This window comes from Acinonyx jubatus, chromosome X (genome assembly GCF_027475565.1).
Source record: "Acinonyx jubatus isolate Ajub_Pintada_27869175 chromosome X, VMU_Ajub_asm_v1.0, whole genome shotgun sequence".
Taxonomy (NCBI): domain Eukaryota; kingdom Metazoa; phylum Chordata; class Mammalia; order Carnivora; family Felidae; genus Acinonyx; species Acinonyx jubatus.
The window spans coordinates 94,590,828-94,614,751 of NC_069389.1; the positions used below are offsets into that span (position 1 = coordinate 94,590,828).

The 23,924-nt window shown below is 48.6% G+C and overlaps 1 protein-coding gene across 4 annotated transcripts in view; it reads left to right on the plus strand.

The window, feature by feature from the left end:
* Positions 1–20,050, plus strand: part of LONRF3 (LON peptidase N-terminal domain and ring finger 3) — a 34,665-nt gene extending 14,615 nt beyond the window's left edge. For all 4 annotated transcript variants that reach the window (XM_053201594.1, XM_053201595.1, XM_053201596.1 and 1 more), the window contains 8 exons: positions 603–852; positions 1,626–1,716; positions 10,578–10,692; positions 12,888–13,009; positions 14,878–15,036; positions 15,694–15,856; positions 16,884–17,033; positions 19,859–20,050. In XM_053201594.1, the coding sequence (XP_053057569.1) occupies positions 603–852; positions 1,626–1,716; positions 10,578–10,692; positions 12,888–13,009; positions 14,878–15,036; positions 15,694–15,856; positions 16,884–17,033; positions 19,859–20,014 (1,206 nt within the window). In that variant the 3' untranslated portion in view covers positions 20,015–20,050. The remainder of the gene's footprint in view (positions 1–602; positions 853–1,625; positions 1,717–10,577; positions 10,693–12,887; positions 13,010–14,877; positions 15,037–15,693; positions 15,857–16,883; positions 17,034–19,858) is intronic.
* The last annotated feature ends 3,874 nt before the right edge of the window (positions 20,051–23,924 follow it).

Here is a 23,924-nt window from a genome sequence, read left to right on the forward strand (position 1 = left end):
CATTTTCAAATACCCCCTCCTGGACGGAAATTCTTTAAAAGGCTAGAGACATCATTGGTCGTTTTGCCAAATGAGTTGTCTCTTTTTCACTATTCGCCCAAAAGCCAGTCGAAAGAGTGGTTTGTCCCTGATTCTTTTGACCCGTGTAACACGGGGCTCTGGTACCTGTGGTAACCCTGCAGGCCTATGCCAGAGCCTTAGCGAAAGTCCTTTTGGAGCTGGGCGTGGGGCTCGCAGATGGCCTGGAAGGGCAGCAAGAGCGACAGGAAGGATCGAGTGACAGGACCTGCCCTCACCGCCTGTCTTTGTTTCCCTCAGGTGGTAACGGGAAAGATTTGGCCAGGAGAGGGCCCGGTGGTGCCACACTCTGCATCTGTCCCCTTTATCGCAGCCCAAGGAGTCTGTCCCCTACATACCCTTCTGTCCTCGCCCAGGGAAGGTCGTCAACTTCACCCAGGCCAGGCATGCCTTTGCTCCTTAAGCTGGGTGTCCACTAAATGATCAGGGCTGTGCAGTTTTCTCTCTGCCCCCGGTGGGTAGCGATGTCAGAGGATGATCCTGGGCCCGAGTTGGTGCTGACATTTGGCTCTTTCTTCGTCCAGGAAAGCCGGGAGCTCCCGCACTGCTCTAGTCAGGAGGAAGCAGCGGCCGCGGGAGACCGCAGCAGCCTGGAGAACCCAGTTAAAGTAGAGGGGGAGGGGCAAGAAGGCAACGGGAAAGGCCAGGCAGGAGACCAGGAGGAGAAGGGGGATGCTGCCTCTGCCAAGGCTGGCAAATGCCAAGAAAAGAAAAGGAAACGTTGTCAATTTGGACCCCAAGACCCAGAGGTGCCTACTAAAGCCAGAAAGCCAGGTACTGACTCTACCCAGGGACCAAGGGGCTTGAAGGAGGTGCCTGGGCTCACCGGCATATGCGGGTTCCTTAGCCTCCATCCAAGGGCTCCGCGGGCTCCCTGGGCTCTGGGTGTGCGGCCCGGCTCTGGCACTTAGCTGTGCCGCCTCAGGTCATGGTGAAGCTTCTGTGAGAGCGCACGGTTTGCTAGCATACTGCCGGGGCTCGCTAATAACGGAAAGCCGAGGCCTGAGGTCAAGCCCCGTATCGAGTAGTGACACCTCGTACCCTTGATGGTGTCGCCTTCCAGGCCAACCTGTCCCTACCCTCCTCTCCGTTCCAGGAATGTAGGGGCAGGGAGGCGTGATCAGGCTTCACGCTCATCCTTCCCAGCTGGGCGCCCGCAGGTAGGCAGTTGAGAAGCAGCAGCCACAGCCCGGCGTCTTTCCGAGAGAGGCTGGCGGTGCCGAGGTTCGGTGTCGGCTTTGAAGGCCTCGCTCGGCCCAGGGAACTGCTGCCTCTGTAGAGTGAGGTGCCTGTTGCATTGGAGTGAAGTCCCCAGGGCTCCCGGACGTTCCCTGGTTCGCATCTCTCTTCCCGTGGGCCTGCTGGAAACCTACCAGGGCCTCCCTCAGGGGACCCCACTCCCAGTGGCTCGGGTGGCCACCGAATCAACCCTCTGGGAGGAGCTGAGGGTGGAAAGCTGAAAATCTAGTGGGGTGGTTCTGCCTCAGAAGGGCTGACTGTGCAAGCCAGCTTGGTCTGCCTCTGACATACTGCTTTCTAAATCACAGATCCTGCCGCCGACCAGGGGGCCAGAGCTGCAGTCAGTGCTCCACTCCCGTCCTTTGATGCATCTGACCTTGAATGCTCCCTGTGTATGAGGTATGTGAAGGGTACTATCGCTTACTGCCTGAAGCTGCTTTTTCTGGGGGGATTCTGGACCTTTCTGCCAGTGACCTACCGTTTGGTTGGTTAGCACGGAAAAGCATGGTTCTAACAAAATGAAAATCTTGCTGTTGGTTGTCACACGGGCTAGCTTGTGTCCCTTGCTTACAGATTACATTCCCTGCACTCCTGACTGGGAAATACCTAGACAGTGGGGAGGAAACGGTCCACTCAGAGTCGCAAACTGGTGGCCACAGGCTGAATGTCTTTAGTGTGGCCTTCACGGGAGTTTTTTGGTTGTTGTTAAATGTGAATGCTCCGAGACAGGACACACGCTCTCCAGTTGGGCCATGGCTCCCCTCTCCCCCCACCACCTGACAGTACCAGCCTGTGTCTCATATTTGCATTACTTTCCTGGCACCTCGTAGGTAGTTGAGTTCCTGGCCGTGGAACGAATCGCAACTGCTCGATCGAGATCTCAAAGCTCAGGGGCTAATGTCGATGCCATGGGCCTGTTCTTTGGCAGTCAAGTAGAGGGCCCAACTGGTTTTTGTTTTGAACAGTGTTGGTACTAGGCACGTACTACTCGGCCTGGCATCTCTTCTCTACCCAGTGGGGAGGCAGATTATGCACACACCTGCCCACCCCTCCCCTCAAAAAAAAAAAAAAAAAAAAAGGAAGCCGGCAGAAGCATGGTCTGCGTGCAAAAAATTACATCCATCTGTTTCATTTCACAGCTGTGACTTTGTGGCTAAGAGGATGAGCTCCAAAGCCAGACAGGGTGGGCCTGAGCCCTGGCTCTGCCGTTTACTGGCTGTTCGGCCTGGAGCAAGTGATCTTCTCTGCCACTGTTTTCTCGTCAGTAAATAGGGAAGAGTATTACCTACCCTGTGAGGTTGTCATGATTGAGAGACTCTCAGTTCTCTTATTAGAATAGTGCTTGACATAGAGTAAATACTCCATAAATGGGAACTTTTTTTCCTAGGCCAGAGATTCTTCAACTTTAGGCCCCCGGACCCCTGAAGAAGTTCTATGTGTGGATTCTACATAGATCTATGAATTGCCTCAAGTTGTATGTAAAAATGTGTGTGTGGGGGGGGGGGGGTGGGTGGGTGTGTGTTTCCAGAGCAAGGTCCACAGAATTCAGTAGATTCTCAAATGTGGGTTGTTTTTTTTTTCAACATAGCATTAAAAGAAGACTGAGACATTTGCACAAAAGTTGTTAACATGGTTGACCCGAGAGATGTTAAGAAAAATCTCGTGGTCTACCACACACTGGGATCCAGCCAACCAAGGATCCTGAGATGTTTTCTTGCCCTTTGCGAGCACGATGCCTTCCATATCAATCACGTGCATTTGTATTCGGAAGGACTTTTCTTGTTTGCATACAAACGAGTAAGGCCGCCATTGCCTGGACATGTACTTTTTCTCTCTTAAAAAAAAAAAATTGCGGGGCGCCTGGGCGGCTCAGCCGGTTAAGCGTCCAACTCCGGCTCAGGTCTGATCTCACCGTTCGTGAGTTCGAGCCCCGCGTCGGGCTCTGTGCTGACAGCTCGGAGCCCGGAGCCTGCTTCAGACTCTCTCTCTTCGTCTCTCTCTGCCCGTCCCCCACTCACTCTCTGCGTCTCTCTCTCTCTCAAAAATAAATAAACATTTCGAAAAAATTGAGTTGTCAGACTTGCTCCTGGGATCAGGCAGACCTGAAAATGACCAGTTCGGCAGATGGAACGCAGCAGCACCCAAGGAGAGCCTTCTGGATGTAATACGGGAGGTTTGGGTGGAGGGGGCGAGAGTGAGGTGGGTTATGTAACCAGTTCCCTTTTGCCATCTCCCTCTCCCCCTCACAACAAAGCAGTAGGCGGGTCCTGGCCAAGCAGAGAAATGGGCCTTTGCCATCGAGGCTCTAAGCCCGCGATGTGAGCCGCGGTCTTCCAGGTGTCAGACTTCGACAGACTTGGTTCAGCTTGCTCAGAGAGCCCGAGTCCTCGCCGGACTCACCCCCCTCTTCACGCTCCTCCCGACATCCAGCGAAGCCAGCAAAACCAAACACACAGACTCATCCTGTTTGTGTTTTCGCTGAGGACTCACAACCCCGAGGTTGGAGTTCTTTTGTTCTGGTTCCTCCGCTCTCTCCCTTCCGTGTTGTTTGTCCCCGATCTCAACAGGGAGCTTCGGAGAAGGGTTAGAAATTTGCTCCGAGAAATAAACACCAGGAGGATGAGACCTCCCGTCTGGTTTGCTCGCCCTGAGTTTAAAAGCCTTCACTTCCCTTATCCTGCCCCTCTGCTCTGAGTGAGGCTTCAGAACAAAAGCCCATCTTTGTCTGGGGGCAACTGTCAGATAGGCCTAGGAAGTTATAGGGGGACTCCAGCCGCTTTAGGGTGCCGAGAAACCTGCCAAGTCCGGAGAGCGTTTGTGACCTCGAGGCTCTGAAGGCCCTAGCCCTTGGTCACAAGCACGTAGTTCCCCCTCCAGCAGGGTTTGTCTGCAAGGCGGAAATCAGCTGTTGACAAGGCTGTTTCACAGACATGCCTTGGTCTGAACACAGCCCTGACAGACTTCCTGCTTCCAACCCGCTAGTGGTTTTTTTTTCCTTTTTATTGTCATTGGGATCCGTACCGGCTTCTGTCACGACCCTCACTTGTCTTTGGCAGGGGGAGAGGGCGGCTAAGGGTTGAGATATCTTCAGACCATCTGCTGGGTCACGAAACTAGACATTTGCACCTCCTGCGCAAGTTTCTAGAATGAAATCCAGTCCCGCGGCACCGCATCGGTAGAAGACAAGTTGGAGCGTGAAGCCGGCCTGGCTCCGGAGAGACACTGGGGAGCGGCTTCCGTGTCTCGCAGGGAAAGGGGCGGAAAAGACGAATGGAACCGTAACTGGAGCGTGCGTTAATGAGACACTTGATAATCGCCGAGTCCCGCTGGCTGGATTGGGAGAGCTCCGTCGAGGGAGGCTGCTTCCTAATTCCAACGCCTCAGAACTCTGCTCCTCAGTCTTTAGTGACCGAGACCCCTCCCTTGAGACCCACGGAGGTGGGAGCCTCTCGCCGCTGGGGTGGGTGGGGGGGCACCTCTGGGGCTGGTGTGGAGCAGCGCCTTTGGGGTGACAAGGCTATTTTGAGATGTGGAGCAAGCATGTGTGATTTTTGAACCAGTTACCTAATGGCCCAGTGACCTCTTTGTCAATCGCAATGAAAACTTTGTATTTAACCTCATTTTAGCCACTCGAATAGCTGGGCGTTAAGCAGCCGGTTCCCTTCCCCCCACCCCCTCACCGTCTCTCTCCTTCCTGCCCTCCCTCCCTCCCTCTCTCTCTCTCTTTCCCTCTCTCCACCCCCTCCTTCTTATTCCTTCTTCACTCTCATTTGATAGCACCAAAGGAACACAATACAAGGATGTAACTGGTGGGCAAAGATAGCTATTTCCAGACAAGCCAAGCATTTTATCGGGGCTGACATCTAACTGAAAGCATTTATTATTACTATTGTTTACTCCACCGCTGTGACAATGTAAAATGCTTTCTTGTGAGAAAATCCGGCTCTACTCTGATTTATAAATGCCTCCCTGACGTGTTTTCTGAAATCATTACCTAAAGCGGTAAATAAAAGGGAGAGGAATTCGAGTATATTCCTATTTCGAGCTCTCTCTCCATGGAGTTCTCTCTCTCTCTGGAGTGGGGCGAGAGGGAAGGGAGAGAGACAGAGAGGGACAGAGAAAACTATGTTGTCAGTACGTGCAGGTACACACGGATAGATGATGTCTGTTCCAGATGTGCACATGCTCACAGCCGTGTCACGGAGTGCAGAGGGAATCAGATGTGACTCTACTTCCCAAGCCCTGCTGTTTCCTAGCTAGCTGTGTGACCTTGGGCAAGTCAACTAACCTGAGTCTTAATTTCCTCAGTAGTAAAGCGGAACTAATCCTCATTACCGCCTATCAATGTACAAAGTTAATTTATATGAAAAACAGTTTTACAGGCACCCAGAATAGCAAGTGAAATCTACTCCACCTGTTCCTTGCCACTTTACTCAGTCGGCCTTTCTAGAGGAACGGAGCAGCTCTGAAGCTAGAAGCGAATTGCGTCCTGAAAGGTGATACATTCGAAGCATCTGAGCTTTGAGTTATTTCAAGGCAATCATTATACCACATCTGTGGCAGCATTCGTGTCTGTGACCACTCGATCAGGGCGTTTTGTTCGCAGTTCTTGCTAAGAGTTGCCGTTTCCTTCGGTGTCTGTTTCACCCATCTGCTCGTGAAGTGTCAGGATTTACTGCAGTTAACTAGCCAGCGATATCGTTGTTTGACAAAAGGCCCAATTTTGAAATTCTTGGGAAAAACAGTTTTGCAGGTACAGACTCCTCAGTCGTTGCCACCATTAACGTCATCGACTAATGTACCACAAGTATTCGGATTCATAGCATTCAGATTACTGCAGATTATGAGACTTTCTCGTTTGGCCGTTCTAGTAGATCACAGCAGTGGTTTCCAAATCAGCCTGCCAATTTTTTTTTTAACGTTTATTTATTTTTGAGACAGAGAGAGACAGAGCATGAACGGGGGAAGGTCAGAGAGAGAGGGAGACACAGAATCTGAAACAGGCTCCAGGCTCTGAGCTGTCAGCACAGAGCCCGATGCGGGGCTCGAACTCACGGACCGCGAGGTCATGACCTGAGCCGAAGTCGGACGCTTAACCGACTGAGCCACCCAGGCGCCCCATTGCCAATCACACTTTTGAGAGACATGGTAAAATGTGAAATAAACACTTTGGACGAGTACATAAAAATTAAAAATGTATTCTCTTAACAAAATATTGTAAAGAGGATACTCAGTCAGCCTTTCTCAGTTCAAGAACTAAAACACAGCCAGGTCCCCAGAAGCCTTCCGTGTGCCGCTTCCAAATCACGACTCCTTGCCCCCCGCCCACCGAAACCGCTACCTTGACTTTTGTCTCTTCTTTTTATCTTTTTAAGTTGATTTATTTATTTTGAGAGAGAGAGAGAATCCCAAGTAGGCTCCGCACTGTCAGCGCAGAGCCCGGCATGGGGCTCAAACTCACCAACCGTGACGTCGTGACCTGAGCTGAAATCAAGAGTTGGACGCTTAACCGACTGAGCCACCTAGGTTCCCCCTTGTCTCCTCTGTTTAAAAATAGTTTTACCACCCATGTATGCGTCTCTAAGTGGGGTAATTTAGCTTTACCTATTTCTAAAAAACTTTACATAAATCGAATTGTCCTGTTTCTTTTTGTTCTAGCTTCTTTACCACAGTATTAAGGTTTATTTATTCATGTCGCTGCGCGTCGGTGAAGTTTGTTTGTTTTCATTAGTGTATAGCATCCCATTGTATGAACCTACTGCACAGTTTCTTTACCAGTTCTATGGTAGAGGGATATTTGGGCTGTCTCTAGTTTGGGGTTACTGCGGGTAGCATTGCCATGAGCAGTTTTTATGTATGCTCGTGCATTTAAATCTTTGCCCATTTTTGAGCGGGTTCTCTCTCTTTCTCTTACGGACTTATAGGAGCTCTACGTATGTTCTAGATACCAGGCCTCTGTTAGTCACGTGTGCTGGAAATACCTTCTGCCACTTGCGGCTTGCCTCTCTGCTCTCTCAGTGGCATCTTCGGATGAACTTACAAGTCCTTGGTTTTAATGAAAATGATCAATCCTTTCATTTATAGTTAGTGGGTTTTTTTTTTTTTTTTTTTTTTTTGGTGCCTACCTTGCCTAAGAGATCTTTTTTTCTTTTACCCAGAGGTCGTAAACGTATTCTGTTGTATCTTCTAAAAGCTTTACTGTCTCACGTTCCTCTTTCCAGCCCACATGGAAGTGATTTTTTGTGCGCGGTGTGACAGACAATCCAACTTCCATTTCCCCATATGGACAGCCCGCTACCCCAAATAGCATTTATTGAGGATGCTATTTATGTATTGAAAATCCCGCGCTCTGCTTTGAAGTGCCACAGTTGTCATAAATGAAGAATCTGGATCTGGGTCTATTCCTGGGCTTTCTATTCTATCCACGGATCTATGTGTCCTTGTGCTAGCCCTACACCGTTTCCATCACTGCTGCTTTATAATAAGGTCTCACGTCTGGTGGAGCAAGTCCTCCCACACTGCTGCTTGTAGAGGTGTCCTGGCACCTCTTGACCCTTTGCCTTGCCTCACACAATTTAGAAATCAACTTGTCAAGTCCTGCAAAAACAAACGCGTGAAATAAGCCGCCGGGATTTTCATCGGGACTTGACTAGGTCTTCTCTGCTTCCTTTCAGTGAGGCGTTTGTAGTTTTTCTCCTACAGAGGGCTTGTACAGCTTTTGTTGGGTTTATTCCCGGGTGCTTGATTGTTGAAAGCAGTTGTCAATGTTACCGTGTTTAAAAATGTATTTTCTCATGTCGCTTCGCTGGTGTATGGAACACAGTTGTGGGCGTGTGTATATGTAACTAACATCCTTGCCCATACTAGCAGTTCTTATGGATTCGAAGACTCATCCTGCAGATTCCTTTAGATTTTCCCAGTCCACCATCGCACCGTGCGTGAATAGGGACAGATTTGGTTTTTTCCATCCTAGTCCTCGTACTTCTCTATTTTTCTTCTCGCCTTAGTACGCTGGTTAGGACCTCCATCATAAAGAGTGCTTTTGAAAATTAATTTTAGTTTTTGGCCAACTTAATAACTGGTGTCTATTAATTACGCTAAGCAAATTAACTGCTTCTTAAAACAGGATTGAAACATTCAAAAAGGAGGAAAAGTGAATATATGAAAAGCCTCCCTCCTACTCCAAACCTTCATTGGCTTAATTTCAACATTTTAGCAAGTTTTATTCGTACAGGCGTGTACTTGTGAAACCTCACCTTTTCGACGTCCTGTTCGACGTCTGTCCTCTCACCTCCTACAAGTCCGGTGCACCCTGTCCCTGTCACGTGCCGGCGCCTAGCTCCGCGTCAGCACGCAGTAGGCACCCAGAGCACTTTTGCTGAGTGGACAAGTGAGAATCTGTTTGGTGGAGAGCTTGTTAAATCGAAATTGATTTCTCTTAAGAAACTGTTCTTTCCTTTCCCACAAGATGCTTTCCCCTCAAATTCCACTAGAATTTTTTTTTTTTTTTTTAAATCAAGAAAGAGGGGAATGTGCCAGCAGCTGCTAGTCTTTTCCTTGGTAGATTTGGTAATTAGGTTTGGAGACCTGTACAGAGGATTTGCCCATGCGGAGATTAGGAGGATTGTGAAATACAGTGATTCGCACTCCTGGCTGCACATTCAAACCACCAAGGAGCTTTAAAAGAAAAAAAAAATAATAATCCTGATGCCTGGCCTTTGCCCTGGACCAACTGACCCGAACCTCTGCAGGCGTGGTCCTGGCACCTGTAGTTTTTCAAAGGTCTGCAGGTGATGGTGGGGCGCATGGGGAGGAGCAGGAGGTAGGGTTTACAAAGGCACACGAGGAGATGTTTGGGGGCAATGGGTGTGTTCATGACCTTGGTTGCGGAGATAGTTTGATAGGTGTGTACGTACGTGAAAACTTATCAGATTGTACACCGTAAGTACGTGCCGTTTATTGCACGTCAATTAGACATCAGTAAAGCTGTTTAAAGAAAAAGCGCCCCAGGTGATTCTCACACACCAATAGGGTCGAGAGTCGCGGTTTTAACAGAAAGAGCACACGACTGCTAGTGGAAGTTGGATAGACCTTCATCTGCCAACAGATGAGCCGCTTTGTCCCCTCTGGAGCTCAGTTTCATTCTGGTTGGTGGGTTCAGTTTTTCTCTCCAGTACTTTTCAGCTCTGACATTTTGATTCTGCTCAGCCTGGCCGTGTGGGCCAGGCTGTTGGTACACCTCCCGGCCACACGAGGGGGCTGTGCAGCTGGCGGCCTCTTCCTCGCAACTGAACACTGGTGAGGTCAAAACAGGCTGGTCAGGCGTCTGTCTTTCCCTTTTGTCTGTCCTCTTGGTGAGCGCCAGCCCCACTTCTGAACCACCGTCGTCAGCTGCCCCCACCTGGTGGTCCTGCTGCAGGTGAGCCTTTCTCTTTCCAAAAGCAAAGTAAATCTGTGAATCTCTGAATGGGTAGAATGGCTTTTAAAAAGATTCCCCACGTTGCTTTGAAATTAGCCGGCTCCTGTAAAGGAATTAAAATAGGATCTAATTGAAGTGCATGTGTGCATACCTACATATGTTTATATGTATGTGTTCATCAGTAAGCACACTGACAGAATTACTCTACTGCCCCCAAGAAAATGATCCATTCATACAAAAGGCAGTTACGTGTTTGTTGCAGGCACAATTTCGGGATCCTTCAGGCAGTAAACATCGCTTAGGTAAAAATGGAATGAAGGTTAGCAAATAAGCCAAGTCTTTTTTCCGTTGTGTATATGATATAAGGTACTTAAATGAATGAATGTGCGAGACGGCGTGTGTGTGTGTGTGTCTGTGTGTGTGCTTATCTGTCTCTGTGTTTACATATCTTCAGGCGAGCAGGTTGGCTAAATATTTTAGAATGTAATCTACTTAGACCCTCTGGGCATTAATCTCGCTTTTTCTGAGACCTGACAGGGAAAAACAATCTGGATGCCAGTCGGAAGAGGCTGACTAGAACTAATGTTACAGAATGATCTAGCTATATCAGAAATGGTGATAAATGCATTATTTTCAAATCCAGCTCAGAAATAAAAAGCAAATGCTTTTCTGAAGCACAGCAACTGCAGGGAATTCTGGTAAAAAAGAAAGGACCCTCCCCCACCCTTGCACACACGGAATTTTCCGAATAACACTGTAGAACCTTAACATTGAGTAGCTCTTTTATTTTTTTTTTGTCTGATTGCATCATTTTTCTTCCATTTTGATTCCTAAATTTCAGATTATTCTACGAGCCAGTCACAACACCTTGTGGTCATACATTTTGTTTAAAATGCCTTGAAAGATGCCTAGATCACAATGCAAAGTGTCCGCTGTGCAAAGATGGTCTTTCGCAGGTAAAATATTATTTCTTTCTTGATTAGGTTAGATTATGTGGACTTGGATACTAAAATGGTGTCCTGTTTGATCCTAAGCCAGTGCACTGTGCTAGGGAAAAATACCCTCTCACACCACCTGTCTATCTTTCCCGTCTTACAGCTACCCCTCCCCTCTTTGCCAAGTCCTTCAGGAAAATGGGGCGACATCCAGCTTTTTATGAACTGTCAACAGTGAAAATAATTTGTGTTGGAAACAAAAGTATTAAACCGATGGCAGACATGGGTCCTGGTGCTAAGCCCATCCCTCATGGCACCTGGTTCACTGCCATCTTGGGTGAATCTTCTGTCCTCTCTGGGATTGGACTAGACGAGCTCTGAAATCTTCTTGTCATCCATGTTTGTTCTGTGGTTTGCAGAGATCACTCCCAGGTCCCCAGAAAAACCTCGCAGACCTTCAGCGAGGTCCTTGTCCCGCCCCCCACCCCCCCGGAGCTGCTGTACTTATTAGCAGATATTTAGCTACTTGGAAAGCTCTGGGGCTTCCAAGTCCTTTCAGATGAACCACACGGACTGCCACCATCGTTTTTCAGGTGGACCCAATGGAATTTCCTACAGCACAGGAATGCCCGGGAACCCACCTTGCTTTCCCTCCCCCAAGGACTTGTGTGGCACACATTACAGCCAGTGTTAATGTTCCTTGACCCTTGTCATCCCTGAGGAGAGCTCAGCGATGCAGGACACCCTCTAGGTGAATGTAGGTCCAGTGAAGTCACATGTTGAATTTTCCTAACACCTGAACGTTTAAACTAAGAGAATGGAGTAAAATGATCATCCAGGACGACCCTGGGGTGTGTATTGGGTTGGAGGGGAGGGTCCCTGCCATCCCTTGCCTCGATCAAGGGGTGGGGTTTTCCTGGCCTGATTGTGGGGGAGAGGCCCACGGTCCTTATACTTAAATATACATCTGTGTTGTGGTAACACTACAACATCCAAATAAGCAGAAAGAAGAAAAACCTACCCGTACGCTCAGCACCTGGAGAAAACCACCATTAACATTTTACTGTGTGCCTGTCCTGGGTTTTTGTTTTAGCATCAGTGGGGGAGTCACCTCCTCCATGGATTAGCTACCTCCCGAGTCATTGCTTTTCTCCAAAGACTGGGACGGGGCAAAGCAGTGGATCTTCTGCAGCCAGGCGATGGCAGTGGCTGAGAAGGCATCCTAGAAGCAGATGCTGTGGGGTCCCAGAAAATGTTCTCGTCTATCTCTGCGTGTTCACACAGGGTCGCACTTACACCATTTCCAAGAGAGATAAATATTTTATTCTAATCGCGTTCACTGCAGAATAGACACACACAGCCCATACTGGGAGAGGAAAAATAGTCTCGAACCAGCAATTTTTATACTCAGGAGCTCCCCCTGCTGGGTCTGTGTGGGTAGTGTCCGTAGCAAACAGTTCGCAGATGTTTTAACTCCCGTGGTCTGGTTCACACAGCTCAATTCCCTCTACCTACGGATCCCTGGATATGCATGAAGTTAGTTAGGGGTGTTTGGGAGGATAGTAATAGTGACACTCGGGCCTGAGTTCGTTTCTGAATTCATGGCTTATAACATAATTTCAGTGATACCTAGATGGTATATTTAAAAAACAAATAGACACAATCCCCAGTATTTAGCTGTTTTGTTTTGTTTTCAGCTAAAGTTAGAGGGGGAAAAATATTTAGACTGGCAATATCCAGAAGCCAAGCATTGAGGTGGGGCGGGGCGGGGCGGGGGTGGGACAGGTCAAGAAAAGATCAGTGATGGACAGTGGCTTTCTTGTTCCCTGAACCTTTAGACCACAGACTTCCAGCATATCCCAGATGGAGACCATTTTTGCCAGCTTGTAAATGCAGTAACCAATAAAAGGAAAAGGAAGGGTTTCCCCCCTTTTTTGACAAGAACATAATCTCAACTTGAGTGTTTTGGGAAAGCTAAACTTTTGAAACTTCAATGCGGGTCTTTTCCCCTTGTTAAAGTATTTTTTTTCTAATTATAAAAGTAATCGCATGTAACATCCAGAGAATACGTGCATGATGATGTTACCAGCTGCTAATGTGTGGGTCCAAATTACTCTCAATGTGTGGTTGATTCAGCTGTTCTGCTGATTACATGAGAAGTGCTTTGTGGTTTTCTGATGGCTGCATAATGTCTCGGTGCCCTGTTGCCTCTATAGTGCTTGGCATCCAGAAAATATAGCAAAAATGTCATAATGGAAGAGCTAATAGCTAAATTCCTGCCAGAAGAATTCAAGGAACGCAGGCGGCTTTATGAAGAAGAAATGGAAGAACTTTCTAAGTACGTATATGCATCTCTTTTCATTTTCACTCATAGCAGCTCGTGGAACTGAATGTGCACGTTTCTCCCTAACTGCTCACTTAGCAATATCGTGCTGGTAGCTTGATGTTGGCCTCGGTGGGCGTATCTACACTATATAGAAATTGGCAATCGCTATGAGCCGGAGCTTTCCACCCGCCGACAGCCAGTTGTTCGGCAGTTGCCAGCACGCCCCCTGAAGACGCATAAGCCAAACCACTGACCAGGTCAACGTCTTGGCGCTAGTAACTGGGTGTCACTGGTAGGAGCAAACCGAAGCAGCTAGATCAGGGGAACTTACACAGCGTGCGGAAGGTTGTTTGCAGAAACCTCAGAAGGTGCTGGGAGGTTAAGAACCTTGGTGTCAGCCAGACCTGGGCTCGTGACCCAGTTTTGCCACAAAGCGAGTATCCTTCAGGACCTTAGGCAGGTCACTTGACCTCTCTGGGCCTCAGTTTCCTCATCTGTAGCTTGGGAATAGTGAAGTCCTTACCTCATGTGGAAGATCACATGAGCTAGCGCACAGGAAGCACTCAATACGTGGTAAGAGTAAGGCTGTTTCTTGTTACACGCGTCCTCTGCCATGCACATTTGTGGCTGAGGGGTGAGTCTGGAGGTGCCCGTAGGGCTCCAAGCTCTCTGCCTGGCTGGAAGGACAGACCGCCTAGCAGAAACAGCAGGAGGCGTTCTCTCACTTCTGCGTCTCATACCGCTGCCCTCCCACCTCCGGATCCCCAGTAGGGTCCCCGCAGCATTCTGGGGGCCAGGTTCCCGATTGCAAAAGCTGCTCTGGTTTTCTGCCCGCCCTGTAGAGCACATTTCTAAACTGCCACTGGTTCGTTTGAGTGGGCCTCTCGCTTCGAATACTGTGTTTTCCTGAGAAGCTAGAAACTAAATCCTATTGTTCTCATTGACTTACAGTAGATCTAGTCAGGGCATCTTTATTTTTACTTCTGATTCTTAAATTCACCGCGAGTCTCTCTGAGCCCTTGTCTCAAATATCATTTAATGCTTTATTAATAAACACTGGAATATGCCAAGAGGGATTTCTCTTTAAAGAAATCCTAAACTGAATCCTCTGGGGGATTTGGGCAGATGGTCTTGTATCCATTGATAAGTTCCAGTATTGGATTTAGCAAAGAAGAGAACAGTGATCCAGGAGGAGCTGGCCCCATTGGCGTGGTTTCCCATCAGGCTGTGTGCCTGCTTCTTCATGGACACTCGAAGGGTAGACCCCTGGGTCCCGGCTCCAGACCTTATATCCCAGTGTCTCTGGGGTGATGCAGCCCAGTTGTCTGGATTTAAGGGCCCCCAGTGATTCTGACGCATGGGAACGTCACTGGGCTAGAGGACACTTGCCTCTCTTGTTGCTCCCTCCTCCTCCCGGCCGGGCCCGCCGAGCAGACCTTCTGGGGGCTTTGCAAATTTGTAATGCTGATGAGACCTTGCAGAGATTTTCCCACCATCCCCCTGGAGAGCTGGGTCCGCTTTTACTGCCAGCAGGACACCTGAAGAGATTGTTCTGAGTAGAGGGCACGAGAGGAAGAAAGAACTATGAGGTTTAACTATCACCCACAATGTGAAGGTACTAGAGGATGTTTTTTAAGCCAAATTGGAATGTACAGAATGTCAGTTTCAATCTCTTAGCTCTTAGGCTAACCTCTGCACCAGTAATGGGACTTAGCCCATAGTGTTGGTTGCATCTCAGTATTTTTTTTTTTTTTTAATCAGCCATCAAAACCTGAGGTCCCCTGGCCTTACTGTGGGGGAACCACAAAGTGACATTTGACCAACCTTTTTGTGTTCTGCTTCACGGCTTTGAGAAATCTGTCATTTGCTCTTCCTGACAGCTTGAATAAGAACGTGCCTATTTTCGTGTGCACTATGGCCTACCCCACGGTTCCTTGTCCCCTGCACATTTTTGAGCCTTGTTACCGTCTGATGATCCGTAGATGCATCGAAACAGGTACAAGACAGTTTGGCATGTGCCTTGGAGATCCTGTCAAAGGGTAAGTGAGGAGCTACGTGAGTAAATGGAGGTTGGGTAGAGAGGGATTTGGGCTTATTTGGGGTGCCCCCAGGAGATAGGGAGGCACAGCTCCTGAGATTTAGCCAGCTCACGACCGTGAGCACCCATAGAGACTGGGGTCTCTCTGGCCCCTGGTTTACCATGTAACAGGCTGCCTATTTAAAGGAACCCCAAGGATTAATCTTTTGTTAAACGAGTGGTATATACCATAAAACTTGTTTTACTGTAAGACCGCGGGACCTGGAGTCCCGTGCGTGGGTTCATGTTCCGGCTCCAACCTTGGAGCCAGTTTGCCTTTGGGCAAGTCACTTAACCTTTCTGTGACTCAGTTTCCTGATCGGTAAAGTGGGTACAATGATAGCGGGCGTGTTGGGAAGATTGGTGCGTTAATGCACGTAAAGCACTGAGCACACCACACGCAGTATATGCTCAATGAATGGGAGCAGTTACATTATTACAGGAAGATTTTTCTTGGCACAGGTGCTGCCTGTGGTGTAGTTGCAGCTGTAGCCCCCGGGATAGGCAAATAGGCAGAAGTCCCTGGAGGCACAGCCCGGGGTTACAGAAACGGCTGGGGAGCCAGGCCGCAGAAACAACTCACCAAAAATGTACTTTCTTACGCATTCCCAATAAGCAGGTTTGCGGAATATGGCTGCATCCTAGAGATCAGAAATGTTCAGTTCTTTGCTGATGGCCGCTCGGTGGTGGACAGCGTAGGCAAGAGGCGCTTCAGGGTCCTCCATCAGGGCCAGCGAGATGGTTACAATACAGCCGACATTGAATACATTGAAGACCAAAAGGTGAGGGTGGCCCGTGCCAAGAATCCCAGGGCCAGGCTATCCCTGTAGCTTGGCGGGCAAAGGTGTTTGCAGAAGAATTGCTCAGCGCTGTCGGGGGGCCTTGGGATTTCTCACCAAATGGCTGCAGCGACATCGAATGCCGCCGGCTTGCCGTTCGATTGTAGGATGGCAGCAGGAGCACCCCGTGCCCTGGCTTTCCCCCTGGTTAGTTGCTGAGTTGTATTCCTGCATAAGAAATGCCAAGCCAGATCAACAGCCCTGGGGCCCGTTCAGCCCAGGGGTCAGGTTTCTGCCAGAGATACCAAGGGATAGATCTGGGAGTGATATCTACACCCACGTATTTTATGTACCAATTCGTTTATGTTTTCAAACATTTCATTTTGAGATGATTGTAGATTCACACGTACGTTTGTATTTTTAAATGCGCGACCCGGCTAAGGGTTCTTCCCTATAACGCGTCATCCCATCAAGGAGAAAGATAACGTGTCCAGTTCATCCTTGGTTTTCTGGACTAATTGGAAGAACAAGAAGTAAATAATCCCACGTTCGTTTATATTTACATTCACCATATAGTATAAGGTTAGTAAATGTTCGATCGACGAATGAAGGTATTGGACTTAGGAAATAGAGTTACACAGTGAGAAACAGACACACCTGTGTCCCTCTTCCCAGTGGACACTGGGAAAGCAGATATGAAACGTGAAAAGGAGAGAGGCATAAGCTAGCATAAGCGAGCTCAACAGCACGCCTCCACTCAGGCCAGTTCGCATCTCTGGTTTTCAGTCTGTCTCGCTGTTTCAGCTAATGCGCCCGGCGGAAACTTTCTTCTTCCTCCGCACTCAGCAGTAGTCACACACAGCCCACCCTCTGGCTGAGGAGCCTTTCACACACCACACAGGAGAAAGCTGGGTGGGCGAACCTTCCTAGGGACGCAGGCCGGATGCCCGAAGGGAGTCTGGTGTCAGCAGAAGCTTTGGGAGTGATGGAGAAGGGACAGAGTGCTTCATTTCCACTTTGATACTTTCAGGTTCAAGGAGAGGATCAGGCTGAGCTCATGGGATTACATAACTGTGTCTATGAGCAAGCGTCATCATGGTTTCATTCGCTCAAAACCTCTCTGAAGAATCGGATACTCAATCACTTTGGTCCAATGCCAGAGAAAGATGCTGATCCTCAGGTATATAAAAATGTCTGTCTGTAATGGGCTGCCCCCAGCAGATGAGAGCGCCCAGGGTTTGGGATTGGGTGGGTGCATGGTTTTCATTCAGCAGATCGAGTGCAGAGAGGGAGATAGATCCAATTTGGTACTGTTTCACCGGGCAGTGGGCATCAGGGGTAAGACTCAAGGATCTGAAGTCAGAATTGGAGTGATAAAGGAAAGCAGTAGGAACTTGGATCCCAGACAGGCTTTGAGACATAAGTCAGGTGAGAGATTGGGAACATAGACACCATCCACCAAAGAACCTTCAGTGGGAGTCCAGGTTCACACCATGGTAATGTGTTGGGGTGACAAGATTCACACAAAGGCCAAGCTTAAGAGAAGGGTATCCCGGGAGCTGAGACTAAAGGCTTCTATTTCATAACCGTCACCCCCATTGCTGCAGGAGCTAGGAGACGGCACCAGTCGCCTTACAGGGTTCCAGCTGCCAGACCACAGCACCTTCTCCTCTCTGGGTCCCTCCCTGCTTAGCCCTGCAGATGTAGACCCTTGTCATTGTCCTCATCAGGGGTGAGCAGGTCCTGAGCAAACAGACCCAATCTTTAAATTTGCCCTTTGCCGAGTTATACTAGAAAGCAGTTGATTAGGTGCTACTGGGTCAAGTCTGTTTCCTGGGGGGACAGGCCCACTTGAGAGATCAAGCTGCATATCGGAAGCTCTTCAGGCAAGTGGAGATAGTTGAGTTTCACCAACCCAACTTTGGTTGCCTGATAGATCGGACAATACTGTCTCTCTAGGACGAGGCTGGAGATAACTTAGTCAAGTATTTGCCCACCGTCGCCCTTCCTGCATTCTGAGCTGGCTCCCCTACATCATCACCTCCGTGACTTCCTTGATTCTTTACTTACACTCGTTCCTGACTCTGTCACAGTAGTAAGAATGTGTATGTTCTGATTTCACTGCCAACAGACTGATCCTTACCGCTCTAGCTGTGTGACCTTGGGTAAGACCCGCCCCTTTCTCAACTTGTCTCCCAGCTCTGGAATGAGGGAGGTGGATGAGGAGGTCTCTAACGTCCCCTCTTCCTCTTGCATCTGTGGCTACAGAACACCAGTCTGTTCCCTGATGGGCTGAAATGTCTCACTCTCTCCAGACCGCAAAAGTGGCTCCTTTGCCTCCGTGCAAAGGCATCGTGAATGTTGAAGGGAGCAAGGCCAGTCAGTGCTTCCCAGTGACCCAGCTCCTGGCTCTGGGCCACTATGACTCAGGACTACATCAGAGCTCTGAGCAAGCTCATGATCAAGTTTAATGTTCCCCTTCACCTTCTGGAGAGCATTCTCCCTCAGTCAGGCAGAAGGTAGCGATCAGCAATGATACAGCAGCTTTCATAAGAGAAAACACAGATGCCACAGAGTGATTCATAAGGGCTCGATGACACAGAAAGTTGAAATCTTGGTTCATTTCCTTTCTTATTAGAACTGTTCTCACGTTGCTTTGGCAGCAGTCGCGCAAAAAAAAAAAAAAAAAAAAAAAATCATCCAGTTTGATCCAGTCAGTGCTGCAGCCCCAGCGGTGCCATTAATAAGAATGTTCTAAGCCTCAGAAGGAGGCTTCGCAGAAGCAGCCACAAGTGTTAACATCAGCTTAAATATCTTTGTTAATGGCCCTGGGAAAGAAAGTTTAGAATATGTCAGTTTCATATTCAGAACTAATAATAGGAGGGAGAGCCTGTTACAGATCACAGTGAGGGACAAAAAAGAATTCAAATGAAGCTATAGGCACAGAGAAGCCAAGAAGACGGCAAGGTTTGGGAAGAACCAGGTGAACCCATTTGGAGGCAGATAATCCCATGTGTAGGTGGTCTGACCAGAAGGTGGTTCTCCACAGTCCTAAACCAACCCTCTGGAAGTTGTGATTGTTTCAGGCTCCATAGGAAGTAAGTCACCAGTGTCTTAAAACGTGTGGCTGGGAAGCTGCTGACAGACAGAATTTCGGTGAAGGATTCATGTGGGATGGGAAAGCTCCTCATTAGAAAGAAACCTGGGGACGTAATACATTTCTGACATGAATGTGTTCTCAAACTGGAATGTTTGCAAAGGGGGGTTGCTGTGCTTTGGGGCTGTGGACCACAGGCTCCGGTTTCAGAGGAGAGGCTCGCTGTGGCCTTGTACAGCGACATGGCGTATGTGGACTATGTTGCCTGCGGCCAGAAGCAGGGAAATACAGGGCGTTAAGAGACCTGCCAAGCCCAAGGGATCATGGGAATTGAAGGCCCATATGCTGTTAGGTGTCCGTCTTGAGAACCTGAACAGAATCTTGGAAGTGGACCAGACTGAGCAGTGGCTGGGAAGTATAGCGTATTGTTAGGACACCGATCTGTTTGCTTTAACAACTACTAGACATGGCCGTAGCTTGAACCAGGTAGAGGGCTAGGGCAGCTCTGTCCCATGAGATCATTCAGCGACCCAGTCTCCTTCATCACAAAGCTCTATCATCCTTAGAATGTTACCCCTGTCTTCCTGATAGAAGAAGGCCGGTCACCACCGTGCTCACGCGCTAGCTGGGGGCAAGAGAGAAAGAGTGAGGCGGAAGGCACATGCCCCCTTCCCAGAGCATGGCCCCGAGGTTTCGGGCGTCCCTTCCCTTTACATCTCATTAGCTGGAACTTTTGTCTCGTGGCCGCCCCTCGCTGGCGCGCAGTCTCTGTCTTCTGGGTGGCTGTATGCCCAGCTCAGAGAAGGGGGGAAGTAGACGTGGGGGTAACTAGCCGTCTGCCCGGCACAGAAGCAGGCCGATCTCACTTCTGCGGGAGTGGGGTGAAGCTGTGTGTTTCTCTGTTGTAGGTGAGCCCGAACGGCCCAGCCTGGTGCTGGTGGACATTAGCGGTTCTTCCACTGGAAAGCCGAGCTCAGCTCCCGTTCCTAGCGATGAGGTCCTTGAAGGACAGACTGAATGGGATTCGGCGAGTCCTGGCCTTTATATCCCGGAACCAAAACTAGCAAGAGTGGATCGCTGAGGAGAAGCCCCCCCCTCCCCCCCCCCCCCCCCCCCGCTCCCTGCCGGCTTGGGGGAGCCATCTTGTAAATATATCTAACTGCAATAACATCTTAACAGAAGGAAGTATCAAACAGGCATTTCCCTGCTGTTGATCGCAGAGAGGAATCGTGTAGAAAGGCCAGAAGCACGGGGCCTGTTTGAAACTTCCTGGCTGAAGATGCTTCTTGACATGCTGCACAACGACATGCTCAGCAGAGGTGTTTAAGAGCCCAGAAAAAAAAAAAATTCATTTGATTTTTGACATCCAGTTTTCTGGAAGTTTAAAATGGTTTCGCTTTCATTTTCCTTCTTGCACAGATAAATGTGTAGTTGAAATGTGAAGCACACATTCTGGTAACGCTGCCGCGTTATTTTCACGGACTCGGGTTCTCATTCCAGATGGTTCGGGTTTTATACGGCATTGTGTACAAAAGAATGTTCATCCTTTCCGTTTTCATAATTTATTTTTTTGGCACCACTGTATCCCTTTTTTCTACCTGTCTGTTTGTAACTGTTTAAGTGTACGTTACTGAAGAGCCAGTTGCTTTATTTATTAACGTGGTTTGCCATCTACCCAGGGGGAAGGAGCAGTGCTAGCAACGTGCCCTTTTTGCTTTAAACACATTCCGCTGTGTTTGATCCCGGTTCGCGAACCGTTTTTGTAGCTGTCCCGTTGGATGTGTAAAGGAGGTTCGGAATCACGCTGAGACCGTCGCCCGTCACGGGTTCCATGTTGCTTTCGTTTGGAATTCAACAATATAAAATTACCTAAGCGATTTGGCAGGCGTTACGGAATAGGCCAGGGTGAAGGAAAACAATCCATTTTCTGGGTGGGACACGGAGCAGGGCCGAAGGAATGATTGCTCTTGAATGAAGAGGTGACTCAGAGGGGCGTCGTTTGTGAGTGATCTGTTTTAGGCATTTATTTTCAGCAATCTAATCAGAAGGGTCTCTCCCTTCTCCCCAGGGTTAGTTACCTGGCTGGCGCGTATGAAAACACATGATGAAGGGCTGCCGGTCATTGAAGGCGGAAAGAAGCCAGTAGAGACAGTAGAACCCTTAAAAACACAGACACGCTGTCTTTCGGGTTCGTACATCTTTTTAAAGGAAACAGACGATGAACCCGTGGTTTTAGCTAAACGCTGCCTTCCCTCCTAGCTGCCGCGGGCCAAAGATTTCAACGTAGGGGAAGAACAGTGGGTAAGAATGTAAGAGGGAGCCCTTGTTTAGCTTGCTTAGTGCTCGTGTGGTTCTGTCAGTGCCAGGAGAACCTGAAAAAGACTGTGAGGAGGGGGGGGTGTCCCAACGACGGCGTGAGGAGATTAGGGCAGGCGAGAAGTGAATCACGCCATCTGTACCATCGTGCAAACTATCCCCCCACGTGATCCTTGGACGGACCCAGCGCAGCCCGTCTACTCCTTCGAGGAGAGGTGAGTGCCTCAGGGAATCGACCTGACTTCTTCCCACTACCTGCAGCCAGAAACAGAGGAGAGAGTATGACGTGATCCACGTAAGCTGAAACCAAATGATCCCTTCTGAACTTGCTAAATGGGTGCTGGATTGTCAGAGCGTTGTGTTGTGTTACCAGGTTTGATGTTCGCAGCCAGACTGGGCCGGCAAAGAATGGACGTATAGGCGTGGTTACTGCCCAAGCAAGCTCTGCAGGGCTCGGGGAGCAGGGAATTAAGCGTTCCTCTTCCGGCTCGGTGCCCAGCCAGCCAGAAGGTCAGAGCACAGTCCTCGTGAAATAGTTTCCTGTCATCTCGTGTAAATGCAGCAGAGGAAAGGTCGTAAACATCTGCGCTTGGTAGATGTGTTCCCTTGTGATTGAACTTCTTCTGGGCCCCAGTTTCCTCATCTAGCAAAGGGTAGTGACCAACGCCCCGTGTAGGGATGTTAACGGACATTATATGAGGTAACGGATGTAAATCGCTTAGCACAGTGCCTAGCACCTAGGAGACATCCAAAAAATAATAGCTGTGATCAGATTGTTCATAGTTATGGAATATCATCGGGGGCCCACACTTGCATAAAACACTGCCTTTCCATGCAGTACCCATATCTGCCCCTTTAAACTTGGTTGGGGAGATCCCCACCGCTGATTTTCGGACCATAACTTGATGCTTTACAGTTAATTCCTTTTGGAGCCACGTCTGTTTGGGAAAATGAAAAGACTCGAGAAGAGATGAGGGTCAGAGACAAGGGAGGCTTCTGGGCCAGCCAGTTTTCCCTGTTCCAATAAGATTAAAAAGCAGTGCTGTCTGGAGGTCTAGAATTCCCAATATAATGGAAGCCTTAAGTTCTAGCTCCATTAGAATAACCAGCTCATCCCTCCTTGCTCTCCAAAAAGTATTAAAAATCTTGGCCGTGCCAGGGTGAATGGGTTTCACAGTCTGACTTCTGTGCTTAGTTCATGGGATTTCCTTATGCTGCCCCAACAAATTTATTTTGAACCTGCTGTGTACCAGGTACTGAGCCAGGCGATTTCACATATGTGAGTTCATTAAATCACTTATTCTGCACAGCAGCCCTGTGAGATCAGTTATCACGCCCAGTATCACAGATGAGAAGGCTGAGGTTCTGCGGTGTTAAATACTTTGTCCAGATAGCACAGTTAAGCAGTTACTAGCATAGCCAAGATTGACGTTGAACCCCTTCCTTTGCATATGTTTAACATTTTAAACAGTTTGTGTTGCACGTAATTGTATTAAACAGGCATGGCAACTGAGTCACCAAAGCTCCCCAGAAGCTCACAGTTCAGATGGAAGCTGCAGGCTCAATAAAATTCAGTTACCTCACACACATTTCTACTTAATCTCGGTAGAAAGGGAAGTTTGATTTTTTTTTTTCTTTAAATAAAGTTCCACATCCTAGAATGTTCCATGTCGGTAAGTGAGCACCTAACTCCAGCAAACGTAGATCTTGGCTGGAACAGAGTTGCCCTGTACGTTCAGTGGCCTAAATAGACGTTTGGGTTATTTTATAGCAAGCTCTGGTTTCAGCAGTGGTGGGAGGCAGGGTGCAAGGCTAAGCCTTGGCTTTCTGTGGGATGTACTTGAATGGGGCAGTCAGTTGAATGTGGCCATTTTCGCCCCTTATAAATTGATTTTGCTGCAAAGCTTGGGTTTGAAGAGAATACGGAGAAAAGACATAAAGCTAAATCTAGGCCAGAAGTACAAGACTTCCCCCTTGGTAGATAGTGCCATTTATTTGGTTAATTTTCCTATCATGACCTAGATTATTTTTTCTGTGTATGTATATATATATATATGTATATATATATATGTATATGTGTGTGTAGGTGTGTGTGTGTGTGTATATAGATATATGTGTATATATGTATGTGTATGTGTATGTGTGTGTATACACATTAGGTACCAGGCAGATACTATGCCTTTCTGCTTTGTACTGTACTACCACTGCTAGCTAATAACCAGCAAAATGTAGAAAATGAAAAATGATAAAGCTCATTTTCTATAGACAACCTGGAGAAAAGAGTGCTTGCCCCTGACTTAATGGGGGCAGAAAACTGACTATTTCAAGAATTTGCCTTTTCTGAAAGCCGACTGCTTCCCGCCCCGTGGGGCCAGTCGAGTCGCTGCGTGTGTGGCGCTTCCAGCTCTGCCTGCGGGGCTGGCCTGGGCTCAGATAATCCCCTGTGACTGGCCGTAGGAGTCGCGGAGCTCCTGAGGCTGGCTCACAGCACCCAGACGTCTCGTACTGTCCACAGCCTGCATGCTGTTGATGGGCCAGAATCCACTGGGGACAGTGTGCCCCTTGCCAAACTCCATTTCCAAGATGGGAGTTTTATTCAGGGACTCGTTCCTTGAGTTCCCGACATGTTGACTTTGCATCCGTTTCCTTTTATCAAGG